Source organism: Lasioglossum baleicum, chromosome 8 (genome assembly GCF_051020765.1).
Source record: "Lasioglossum baleicum chromosome 8, iyLasBale1, whole genome shotgun sequence".
NCBI lineage: Eukaryota > Metazoa > Arthropoda > Insecta > Hymenoptera > Halictidae > Lasioglossum > Lasioglossum baleicum.
In genome coordinates this window covers 11,687,107-11,699,627 of record NC_134936.1, presented here as the reverse complement: position 1 = coordinate 11,699,627, position 12,521 = coordinate 11,687,107, and the positions used below count along the sequence as shown (strand labels likewise).

The 12,521-nt window shown below is 47.2% G+C and overlaps 1 protein-coding gene across 5 annotated transcripts in view; it reads left to right on the top strand.

Annotated features, from left to right (window-relative positions):
- Positions 1 to 301: 301 nt before the first annotated feature.
- Positions 302 to 12,521, top strand: part of Dll (homeotic protein distal-less) — a 110,091-nt gene continuing 97,871 nt past the window's right edge. For 2 of the 5 annotated variants that reach the window (XM_076429498.1, XM_076429495.1), the window contains exon 1: positions 302 to 2,004. In XM_076429498.1, the coding sequence (XP_076285613.1) occupies positions 1,521 to 2,004 (484 nt within the window). In that variant the 5' untranslated portion in view covers positions 302 to 1,520. Of the gene's footprint in view, positions 2,020 to 12,521 lie in introns of all 5 variants that reach the window. The other 3 variants (XM_076429494.1, XM_076429496.1, XM_076429497.1) reach the window with 2 other exon arrangements.

Here is a 12,521-nt window from a genome sequence, read left to right as displayed (position 1 = left end):
GACGAACGAAAAGGGACCTCGGACAGGTAGAGAGAACACCTCCGCGAACGCCGTTGCCCGAGGGCGTCGGGTATCGGTGGGCGCGGCTCGTCACCGGCTCCGCCTACTCGTCCACCATAATGGCCTCCGCGCAGCCAACGCGCTCGCTTGACGTCAGCTCGCCGCGGTGGGGGGAAGGGGACTGAGCCAATAGCGATCGACGGTAACGGGCGATCGGGGCGTGGCCTTGAGTGGCGCCACCGCGGCGACTTTCGGAAACGGTGCACCGGGCTCCGGGGAGAGGCTCTGGCTTCATTATGTATCATTATACCGGTCCGCGCCGCGCGGTGTGCACTGCAGTTACTGGGCCAGGCGCGCGTGTGTACTTTTCTCTCTTCTTCGTCGTGGTCGTCGTCGTCTTCTTCTTCTCTTCTTCTTCTTCTTCCTCTTCTTCCTCCCTACGCGGATCCGTAGCGCGCGGTACCGTCGCGGCCGTCGTCGTTTCTCTCGTCGACACCACGTCCGGGCGACGCGCGAGGATGCTCCACGGCGAGTAATCATCGCGACCCGCGTGGAAAACGCATTTGCTGGCTGGTCGAGCGAGAGCGTGTGTGCGCGCGCGCGCACGCCAGTGTCATCATCATCATCATCGTCGGCGACGTATACAATTAAATCACGAGAGCGGAGGAGCGGTGTCGCGCGAGTGTGCTGTCACGGGAGAGCAGCGGGGTCGGCAGATTACCGGTTCCCGTCGGAGAAGCTGGACCGACGACCCGTTTCCATCCGGGACCCGCCGTCCTTCGGTTTCCGGTCGGACCCGTGACCGCGGGTTTGATTTTTTCGGTCAGTGCCGCGATCGAAACGCGGTGGTAGTGGTGATCCAAAGATCCTCGACGTACCCGGGCGACGCGACGTGACGTGACGTTCAACCATCATCGTCGAGGCCGTCGCGCAGTGAAAACGGTCCAGCATGAACTCGTTATCGTAACTTGGTCTAGAGTATATCGAGTAGTAGTGGCAACTGGAGAACCTAGATCCACAGCCGTGTGTGTGTTTGACTCTGGATCATCGCGGGTGAAAGAAAGTGTATTTGTGAAGACACGTCCCCCCTCGACCAAACTCGAACACGCTCCTCGGGTACAGTGGATAACGAAAGGTGACTGTTCGCACAGTGACAATAATCTGAAGCATCGTGGTGGCACAGTGACGCGAGTGTGGACAGTAAACACGTTCGATGCACCGAACCGTCGTAGGATCATCGAGGTCCCCGAGGTGGTAAGGCGAGATCGACTCCAAAGTGGTGGTCGACTTTGGTAACCCATAGAGGCCCCAAGATTCGTGCGCCGTACGGTGTCCGCTTGTCGGCGGCGGCGACGACGTCGTCGGCGAGTTTGTCCGCTCGAACCGTGGGCTGTGGCGGCGGCATCGACGTCGTTAAGGTGGAGCGTCCGGGCAGCACGACGACGCTCAACTTCACGGACCTGGGGAGCCCATTCGGGGCGGGCGACCCCTGTCCGTCTAGTACCCCGACCCCGAACAGCATGTCGGGAGGCGGTGGACCATCCGCTGGCGGTGGGAACGGCGGTGGAGGCGGCGCTGGCGCCGGCGGCGGCGGTTCCGACATGGAACAGCATCTTCATCACACCGGTCTCGGTTCGGTGACACCTGGACCACCTGGTGGTAACGGCGGGGACAGCACCGCGTCCAGCACCCCTGTCTCCCAAAGCGGCAAGTCCGCGTTTATCGAGCTACAGCACAACAACCTGTACAACCCGGCGAGTTTGCGTGGCGGTTACCCCGGTGGACACAATGTGCCCGGTGCCCATCAGTTCTCGCATCAGGTCGGCGCGCTCGGACACCAAACGTCCGGACCCGGCAGCGGGAACCAGCAACACGCAGAGGCAGGATTCCCCAGTCCTAGGTCCGCGCTAGCCGGATATCCGTTCGCGCCCATGCACCAGCACAACGCCTACGGATATCACCTGGGATCGTACGCGCCCCAATGCCCCTCGCCGCCCAAGGACGGTGAGTACCCCAACTGTATGTATTCGCAGCCTTTTTTATTCCTACTTTTATAATAGACGATAGTTAACCCAGATCGACCGTCCTTGTTCCCTGGAAACCGCTGGATCACCGCTTCCGTTACAACCGAGCCGATTTCGTAACGAACCTTCTCGTTCGCCGGACTCTGACGCGCGTGGCCAACCAGGAGTTGGCACACACCTAAAAACGTCGACTGACTATGTGTCCTAATCTCTGTCCCCAAACTGTCCGTTACCGTCCCTCCGAAAAGCCAGCCCCTTAGCACCACTCTGTTAGCGTCCTTTCATCATGAATCTTTCCACCAGTGCATATGTCTGTGCTTGATGACCGTCCCAAAATGATCGGACTTTGCTCCAACACCATCCGAAGTGATCCAAGTGATCGCTGCCAACTCCTGTTCCCGACGATACCGTGAATCGATAGGTTGAACATGCACGGTTGTTTCACGCGTGAACGGAGGCTGTGTTCAAGCGATTTCACGGGACCTGGACCCGTTGAAGAGCACACGGGCCAGATTAGCGTACCGTTCTCCGACGGGTCTTCCACCCTCGGAACGTTGGATACACAGAGGTATCCTCTGAAAAGTGTTTTGTTCGGAATGTCTTGCACGCGTGTTTTTAGACAGCGGATTTGCGGCTATTCACCGTGTGCTCTTCGGGTATAAGTTAGAGATAAGTGTAGCGAGGAGAACATACCGTCGTGCCAGCTCTTATACTTAGCGTGTGATGATTCCTTGAGTGTACCTCGAAAATTGTGAAACTGATTTGTCTGTCATCCAGATGCAATTTTTAGTGTTCGTTCTCGGTAGAATTTGTGTTAGAAGTTTTTGCAATTTGTCGATTGAAATTCTTAGCAGCTGGATTGTTGACGAAATAAGGCGTATGAGAGATGATGATAATCTGTGGAGAATAGCAGTCGCTGGAAAAGGGTGCAGCTGAATTTACATCGGTTGTCGAGCATAGGGGTTTAATCTGTTGTTACAATCTCGTCGAAGTTGTGATATAAAATGGCAGGAGGTTTAATGTGGGCTTCGAAAGTTATTTATATACACAACATGTCCGTAGTGCCGTTTGCGCCGAAAGTTAAATGTGTTTTGAAGTTATACGTACAAAATGAATTATAATGTAGTTCAAAACACTTCTTCTTCTGTATTCATCTCCTTACAGTGATGAAATCGATGTTGTTACCCCTCCGCAGTGCTAAAAGTCTCCATTTCAGTGAACGGTAATAATTCCAGAGATCAGACATTCGCTTGTGCCTTGTACGCTAAAAGTTTTAAGTTCACTGATCGCGCAACCGCGAATTAAACGGTAGCAAGCTCTGATAATCATCGTCAGATACCATTAACATTTTCGTTGAATAAACAGCAAAGAATTCCGTACCATAAACCTGCTCTAACCTCGCGCACACTTAACAGTGTTAAGATTCTTGGTAGCAGTGAATGTACCAATTCCGCAAACTCCAAGCATCGATTCGCATTCTTCTCGTTAGAAGTAACAAATTCGCTGATCGAGTGACGGGAAATTAAACGGTAGCTAATAATCATCATTACAGGCGACACCTTTAATTAATAAATAGCAAAGAATTCTGCACCGTAAACCTGCTCCAACGCGCCCGAGTGCCTACATTTCAGAATTCAGACATTCTACTTGTTGAAAGTACCAAGTTTAGTGATTGAGTGACATGAAATTAATAAGTGCTAAAATCCCAACAGTGTCGAGGAATCTTGCGGAACTTGCACAGTAACAAGTATAAAATCTTAACAGTGCTAATAATCTTCAGTGAACGAACTAATTCTGAAAAATGTAGGCATCTCAAGAGTTCGATCGAAAAATTACCCTGTAGCAGTGTCAAGATGAAGATCAATCTCGCCAGTTCCAAGACGTCCTCTAAAATGCCAATAACGTCTATCTCAGTGAGTGAGACTCTGCCAGTTCAGCAAAGTCCAAGCATCAATTCGCATTTATCTCTCTGAAAGTACGAAGTTAAAAATGTCCCGAAATTTCCTCAGGAGTAATACGAAAATGGTCAGGTCTCAAAATTCAGATCGCTCTCCTCAGGTCTAAGTCCTCTAAACTCCCAACAATGCTAACAATGTCCATGTCAATGAGCACCACAAAAATGGAATCTCGTCCTCAGGTCTAGGTCTTCTAAAATTTCTACAATGCTAATAATGTCCATGTCAAAGAGTGAGACTGTGCCAGTTCATAAATTCGCGTTTTTTTCTCTCTGAAAGTAAGAAGTCGATCGTGCACCATGTCCGCTCAGGTCAGTCTTCCAAAATCCCGACAATTATAACTCCAGTGAGTGACTGGTTCAGCAAGGACGAAGCATCAAATCGCATTTGTTTCGGTGGAAGTAGGAAGTCGATCGAGTACCACAAAAATGGAATCTAATCCTCAGGTCTAGGTCTTCTAAAATTTCTACAATGCTAATAATGTCCATGTCAAAGAGTGAGACTGTGCCAGTTCATAAATTCGCGTTTTTTTTCTCTCTGAAAGTAAGAAGTCGATCGTGCACCATGTCCGCTCAGGTCCAAGTCTTCCAAAATCCCGACAATGCTAACTCCAGTGAGTGACTGGTTCAGCAAGGTCGAAGCATCAAATCGCATTTGTTTCGGTGGAAGTAGGAAGTCGATCGAGTACCACAAAAATGGAATCTAATCCTCAGGTCTAGGTCTTCTAAAATTTCTACAATGCTAATAATGTCCATGTCAAAGAGTGAGACTGTGCCAGTTCATAAATTCGCGTTTTTATCTCTGAAAGTAAGAAGTCGATCATGTACCATGTCCGCTCAGGTCCAAGTCTTCCAAAATCCCGACAATGCTAACTCCAGTGAGTGACTGGTTCAGCAAGGTCGAAGCATCAATTCGCATTTGTTTCGGTGGAAGTAGGAAGCCCGCTAATCGAATAAGAGAAACGGGCTGGTAGCGGGTGTCAGAATGCAGATCGTTCCTTCGGGGGCCGAAAGCGAGCGGTCTCCGAGGTGTCCCGTCGGGCCATTCGTCACAGGCAGGCGCCAAATCGTAGTCGTAAACCTGTATGCTGATTCGGCCGCGGCGAGAAGAGGAGCGCGTCCCGAAAAAAGGGAACGAAAACGGAAGAGCTCGGGAATCTAGAGTAGCAGGTAGCGGTGCGGTCGTCGGCCCGCCGCGCCGCGCCGCGCGCCGGATAGGCACAATAACGCCGAGCAGAGAGCGGAATAAGATATACGACTAGAGGAAAGAGAATCCTCTTGGGACCCCGAAAAAGTCCCGCAAAGCGGCTAACGAACGAAACAAAAAGCCTCCGGGGGCTGAATGGGAATAGTCGCGGGCTCTGGTCGGGCTTCGCGCCGCGTTCTCGAGTAGAGGCGCTTCTGGATATATTCAGAGACCGTCCAGATACGCAACTGTTCTTTTCTCTCAGCCGCCGCCGCCTTCTCCTCCTCCTCTTCTTCTTCTTCTTCATCGTCGTCGTCGTCGTCGTCCTCTTCCTCCTTTTTCGCCACGCTGTCGCCCATCTGGAATCGCATTAGCGCGACTCGATCGCGACTTTTCTGCCGAGCGCGTGAAATCGCCAGTCAGCTAATTGCGTTTCTCGTTAACGGTCACCTTCTGTTTTGTGTCGCCGGCTTCCTGCTCGATGTGGATTATCGATCGACTAACCGTGACCAGCCGATTGATCGAGAATGTTTGTACACGGGGAATCTCGTTCATGCGCCCACTTCTTCTCCGGAGTCCGTCGTGTCCATTCTTCTAGGCTAGAGAGAGCTACTATGTTCTCCCGATCGAGAACATTCAATAAGAAATGAATTTGTTCCTCGAAGGCTTTCGTTCCTGCTTCTTGTTCTCGGCGGAAGGTTGTAGCCCATTGTTGGCCACAGAAAGACGATCGAAGGAGAAGCTATTTGGACAATGAACAGTGCTCGACCTTCTGTCTCTCCCACCGCTCGAACGTAGACGAGGAAATCTAGTTTCTTAACTGGGAGATAAACCTCTACCTTATTCCATGATTTTTCAAAGTCTATGGCTGAGCATTTTTATTAGGTCCTTCGGCCGTAATAGCAATTTCAGTCGTGACCCAGCAAGACACCCCAGGATTGTTGTGTAAATAAGATTTTTAAACTCCATTCTGGTACGCGGGAGAATTATTGCGGATCCTGTTAACCTTTCTAGTGTAATTTATTCGATTGATGGTCTATATTTTCTCTAAACGACGACCAAAGAAAATCAGAATTTTTACAAAGCGTGGGGTTATTTGGTTGGCAAGAAAGTAATGTCAGTATTTTAAGGTAAAATAAAACTGAATGTTTTTATTCAAGCTTTGAACTTTAATCAATAAAGAGCGCGGGATTATGAAGCTACCAGAAAAATATTTTATCGATTAAAGTTCATTGCTTGAATAAAAATATTGGGTTTCATTTCACCTTAAAATACCGAAATTACTTTCTTGCCAACCCAATACGTCTCCAGATAGATGAAGTGTTAAAGTGATTTCAATTTTATATTTTTCGCATAGTGTCGATATTAATTGTCTTGTTGATTCCCGAGTGAAAACTCTTCGCGAAGCTGTCAATTTCGTTCCGGCGAAGTATAACGATCGTCCAGGCGCCATTTTGCAGGCGGCAAAGTGTCAAATGGTCTTCGTTGAAGTTAAAGCGTGCGCTCATGCGATTTGTGATGAAAAAATTGGCGGGTTCACCGGTTAAACGAATTACCGAGCATCTGCGTGTAAATTTGAACCGTGTATTACCTCGTTAAGCGCGCAGAATGTGAATCACTCGTCCTTAGCGGGCGTCTCTGGACATTCCAACTATTGTTACATTAATTTTAATTGCATCGCATTCAATTCTACAATGTTTTCAAACTCGCGTAATCAACGATCCTTTCCCACCGTGTCTCGCGAACGAAGTCGCCGCTGATTATCAACTCGAAACGTTTGTGCATAAAACCGCTGCGAAGAACGCGATTAATCGAAGTGCGTTGAGGTAAAGTACGACGAACAAGGCTGGGGAGATTATACAGTTCACAAAAATGAATAATAATAACGAGGAGGTCGCGGAACAGAGTGAAACACGAAGAAGTAACACACGCGGCCGACATATTTAACTCGCGGTGAAATTGCACGTCGGGGAAGAAGAATGTCCGCGAGAGGGGTTGCGAGCAATAATTAGGAGAGTTCGTTGAAACGGCAATTACATCCGTCGATGTCCACAGCTGGCGAATTCTTGATTCTTTTCTTCTCTCGAAGCTAGACTTCGATTTTCCGTTGACAGAATTTCACCTCTCAGGAAATGTTCATCGTTCGTGTTCTTGATTTCCAAGACTGTCATCTCCATTTTTTTCTGTAACATCATAGCACCTTAAGCATCAGTTTTATACCGTAAAATGGCATAATAATAAACTTGCAGATTACTACCCCTGACAAAAATTATTCCATCAAACACACCAAGTGTTTGTAATTGTATTTGTTCACATTTTCAATGTGTGTTGCACCGAACCCTGACTGAGGTGTCGACGTCTTAATTGACCAAACAGTCTTCTCTACTGCGGAAGGAATCGAGGTGGTATTCAAACTCAGCGAAGTACTTAATGGAGGCCGAGTTTCTACTACCTCCGCAACAATTTTAATCAACCAATGATAGAATTCCAGATGTACAAAGAAGTTATCCACTGACGAATAATACGATAATTTACAAAATACTCCGCGGGGCTTTTGATGCCTTACAGCTTCGGACGCGGAAGGATTGTTACGCTCAAAGATCAAACGGATTAGACTTGCTCGCGGCGAAAGACAACGTTGCAGTATAATAGCGGATACAAAAGACAGTCTCCTGCGAATTTGCGCTGCTTGTTATAGTGGGCAGGCTGATTGTACGGAATGAGGACGGAGTGGGGAATTTAAAATAAACGTTTTAATTTCTGACATTTGACGACAGTTCGACAGTTGACGCTGTTTTGGGAAAGAAAATCGAGAACGGTAGCGGGCGAGTTCAAAGGATGTCCCTCATGATTACTGCTGCATGTTTAGTACACACGCGGTCGGCTCGGCGTTTACCTATGGGTTCAATCGACCTCGGTTCGACGTCAAATCCGTTGAGATTGAAAAACGCCAAACACGAGCGTGTTCTTATGATCGGAGTTTCGACTTCGAATGTACGTCTGGGCAAGCGATCCTTTACCGCGGTCTCGAACACACGGCCGTTACGCGTCAAACAATGTGAAACCAGCGGCACTAATTTAAGGGAGGATTTAACCACCCCCTATTGTTACTTCCATTCTTAAAAACATTAACTATTGCTTAATCACGATATTAAAATTTCTTTAAATTTTCCCACAGATACAGACAGTTTATAATTCTATATTTGGTGGAAAACAATAGAATTCATGATTATAATGTTATTCAATATACAGTACCTTTTTTTTGTATTTAATATACGCTTAAATAATTCGTTCGACAATCATACTTATGATTTTGATCAACCATTTTCTGCCAGGGGTAGTATTCCTTGATCGCTTGATAACAGTTGCATTCTAAAATCGGTCAATTCATGTACAATTGCCTATTACATATAATACAGCGAATTCTCGATTGCCTGTGGAAGAATCCTCGCGACCGCGACTAGGATCATGGGATTCGTTCCTGCTTCAGCCCCCGGAACCCTTTCTCAACCCCCATCGCATCGGTAAATTAATAATAACCGGCGTTCTTCGGTGTTTCCACCTGCGACCGGGCTCCCCGTACAACGTTTCTACATTATGAAAGGCCCGATGACGACGTCCACCCCCGTTCGAGCACGGCTGAAACCGCAAGCGCGCCGGTTATAGGTAATCTTGGACCTTGTCGAAATTACTAGGAAACGAATAATTCCGGATGAACCGGAAAAAAGGGTTCATCCCCCAGATATTCTCGGGGACGTGTGTATCCCCGACGGAATCATGTAACGATCGTGTTTCCGTACCAGTAATTTTCTTCTATTTTGTTTGTCGCTTAGTTTTTTCTTCTCTCTGTCTCCTTCTCGTCCTATAAGCTCGCGATTCGAAAAGTTACGAATGCACGAGCATCGGGAAATAATACCGGTGATCGTCGAACTGAGCATTCGCGCACGCGCGAACCACGAAGGGTTGCGATCGTAATGATCGTGTGTTTTTCCTCTTTTTTTCTTTTCTTTCCTCCGCCCGACGCGTTCGAAGAAAGAGGCCGCGCGCTCGCGCACGCTGGCAGATTATAGGTCATTTTCTCTCGTTAGGATAACAATTTCTTCGTGCTCGGTTTTCATAAACCATTAGACGGCCGCGCGCGAGCGACAAGTAAGAACGTCCCCGCGAGAAAACCGGATCGCTAGAAAATTTCGCTCGAGGGTCCCGGAGAAACGCGACATTGTGGCGCAACACCTCGATCCCCGCTGTCTTCCGAATGATCGAAGCGTGATTGTCCTCGGTGATCGATGAACACGTGCGACACCGGCGACCATTCCCTGAGATTCGTTGCTGAACGAGTTTCCGAGACTTTGTTCGCTTCAGCGAAAGACTGTCCATTGATTTAGGGAACTGGGAATACGTTGTTATCCATTTTTTAAACAACTCTGTTGTTATCGCTACTAACGTGGACTCAACAAATCGCATCTCATTTATAACTTTACATTTTAACGAGACATATCTGTCGAGGGTTCAATGACAGGGGGTAGTTATTTCGACACTTGTGAAATGAAAGTATTTCTTTTGCTGTGCAGCTTTTGGTTATTTATGAGCCGTTCTCTTATATTTTTGCTTCGCATTCGAATATTATCTGCCACTTAAATGAAAATGGTCTAAATAAATATTTTTAAAAGATAAGTTTATCAGTTATTTCAAATATATTGACAAAAATGAGCCGTTAGATAGTGCTATTTCATCATTATATGGAATTCATTTAGTTTGCACGCGTCACCAGAACAATGAATTATTGTTTATCGATAGGAGTCGCGAGTGCGCAGTGTTTAACCTCGCGAGAACGAACGAGAACGATATCGGGCACGAGATTCGTTTGGTCAGCGCGGTTAATTCGTGTTTATCGTGTTTCGATTGTACTTAGCGTCGTTAATAATTAATTATTACACGGAGACTCGTTTGCTCGCGCGACACAAGAATCTGACAAACGTCAGATCGGTACAGCGTGTTCTGTGTGTAACGTGGCTGTTCTGCAGTGTCGGCATACACGCTGATGGCGGCGATTGGATTAATTAAATAATAAATATCGTTTTGGAATCACGATCGGGCTAATTACCAAGGAGCACGCTATTGTTTGCACATCCTCCGCGGGGCATCGGCAGCCGACTCGTTTGTTCGTGACTGTTCGATCTGAAAGAAGGTTCTTCGAATTCGCGATGTTCCAATTGTTTTCTAGATATGCAATTTGCATGTTAAAATATTTGATAAAAAATTACGACCCTTAGTGAGCACCGTCGGAAAATATGTGGACGATTTTATTTGGTGATTCTGATTAGAAAGAATAAATGTCACAAATTATTTTATAATGAATACTAACTCGTCCAAATGTTTTTCCAATTTGAGGAAATAATCCAAATATATTATTTTCTACTGCATTAATCGTTCAATTCATTAATAAACCGCGGATCTTAATGCAAAATAAAAATTGTTTGAAGTTGCAAGAAACAACAAGCACATTGAAGCTTCTCTTTCTCTTTTAATCTTAATAAGTCAAAAATAATTGACTTTATTAAATATTTTTAATCTTCGATCTATTCTAAATTGCATGATTTTATAGTATTTGTCATGAATTCATAGAATCCGCAGTCTAATCATGAATGACAGTCTCTCCTACAAAATCTAAGTAACAATCGCCTACCGAATTCATTTCGAAACAGCTACGCCTAATTCATGCGTGAATCAAAATGCAGCAAAGGGGCCGGCGTTCAAGTATGGCGCGGAGTTCCGCGATGGAGTTCTTCGGGTTCCCGCGAGGTACCGCGGGGCGGGAAAGCAAGAGCTAGTCGAATGGTTTATCGTCGATGATCGAAGCTAGGACCGGTGCCTCGGTGCACTTTGCGTGACGAGCCGAGCCGAGCCGCGCCGCGTCGTTCGAACCCTACTTTTCTCATTGTCAGCTGGGGGACGAACGAATTCCCAGGATCCGGTTGAGTGGCAGCCGCACGATATCTGCGGATGTATCTACGCCGGAGAAAACACGACTTCCGTGTAAATCCTCGTGGTCAAAGGAGAGACCTCGTCATCGTCGCCGCCATCATCCGAGAGGTCCAGCCTCGACCGTCGAAGCCATTCCACGGGGCCGGTGTTCCTAATCCTTGTGAAAACAACCGTTTAATACCTAATCCATCACCCTGACCTGGCCTCCGGGGTACCGGGGCCGCATTGTCTTTGAACCGTTCCGGATTAATTCGGCCGCTGGTTAGCTGGCAGGTCGGTGACTAATGTAGAACTCGGTAGAAGTGCAAGGCACCCTCGCTAATTGGATTCTGGTTCAGAGGTTTGCCGGATGAATCCTTGCGGACGGTTAACCGGACCGACGACGGGACAACGAGAATTCGGTCTGAATATAGCTGGTTCATTTGTCCCGGACCGCCAGTTGCAGAGGCAATAGCGGATCGCAGGCAGGGTGGCTGTTGCGGACGAGGTTTACCTTCGTCTACACAGAATTTTATTGCGACCCGTTTTAAATGTCTCTGGCACTACTTCATAATTTCAATGATGACAATACTTTAGTTCAGCAAGGGAGTTATAACTCATGAGTAGACAGCGGATCTTTATTAGGTGTAATTTAAAACAGTAGACATATTATAAACATTTAAAGATACTGTCACATTATCTTCAACCTATGGAACATATTAAGAAAGGAAATAAATTTCTTTTTCACTCTAATTTGTTCTAATTCGCATAAAGAATTTTTATTTTGCATAAAGATCGCTAAGCATGGGAATTATGTGTCTTTCTTCCTGCAAGTACAGTAACACCTCGGTAATAGCCAATCTATCATTGAAGTCTCTCAAGTGTCCTAGTACTGAAGATGCTACTTTGGACAGCGGACGCTTTCGAGGATTTCTTCTGCGTGTTTTTTCCTTGGACTCGATAATTTTAGCTACTGCTGGAAAACTAGAATTTAGAGGGATCACAAGTCGGGGTCAAAATGACCCGAACTCCGTCCGTCCGGGGAGTTAAGCAACGGACTGAAAGTTTCTTCGGGGTCCGTATTTGCACATCGGAGCGGCGTTTCAGCGCGTTCGGCGATGTAGGTCATAAAATTGCTACTTCTAGGACCGATTATTCCCTGGAAGCAATTGAATCGGCGCGGAACACGGCTGACTCGGAGGACAGACCGCGGCCTGCTAGAAAAAGGAGCCGGGAACGCACCGGCGTTCGCAAATGACCCGTGTGAATTACGGTAAAGTAGTAGTTTCACGCGGCGGAGCAGTTTTCAGCGGCTGCTTTGCATACTGTTGCAGCGCTAACGACTATAACCTTTCGCGTCGGTGAAAAAATGTATCGTAAAACGCGCGGCGCG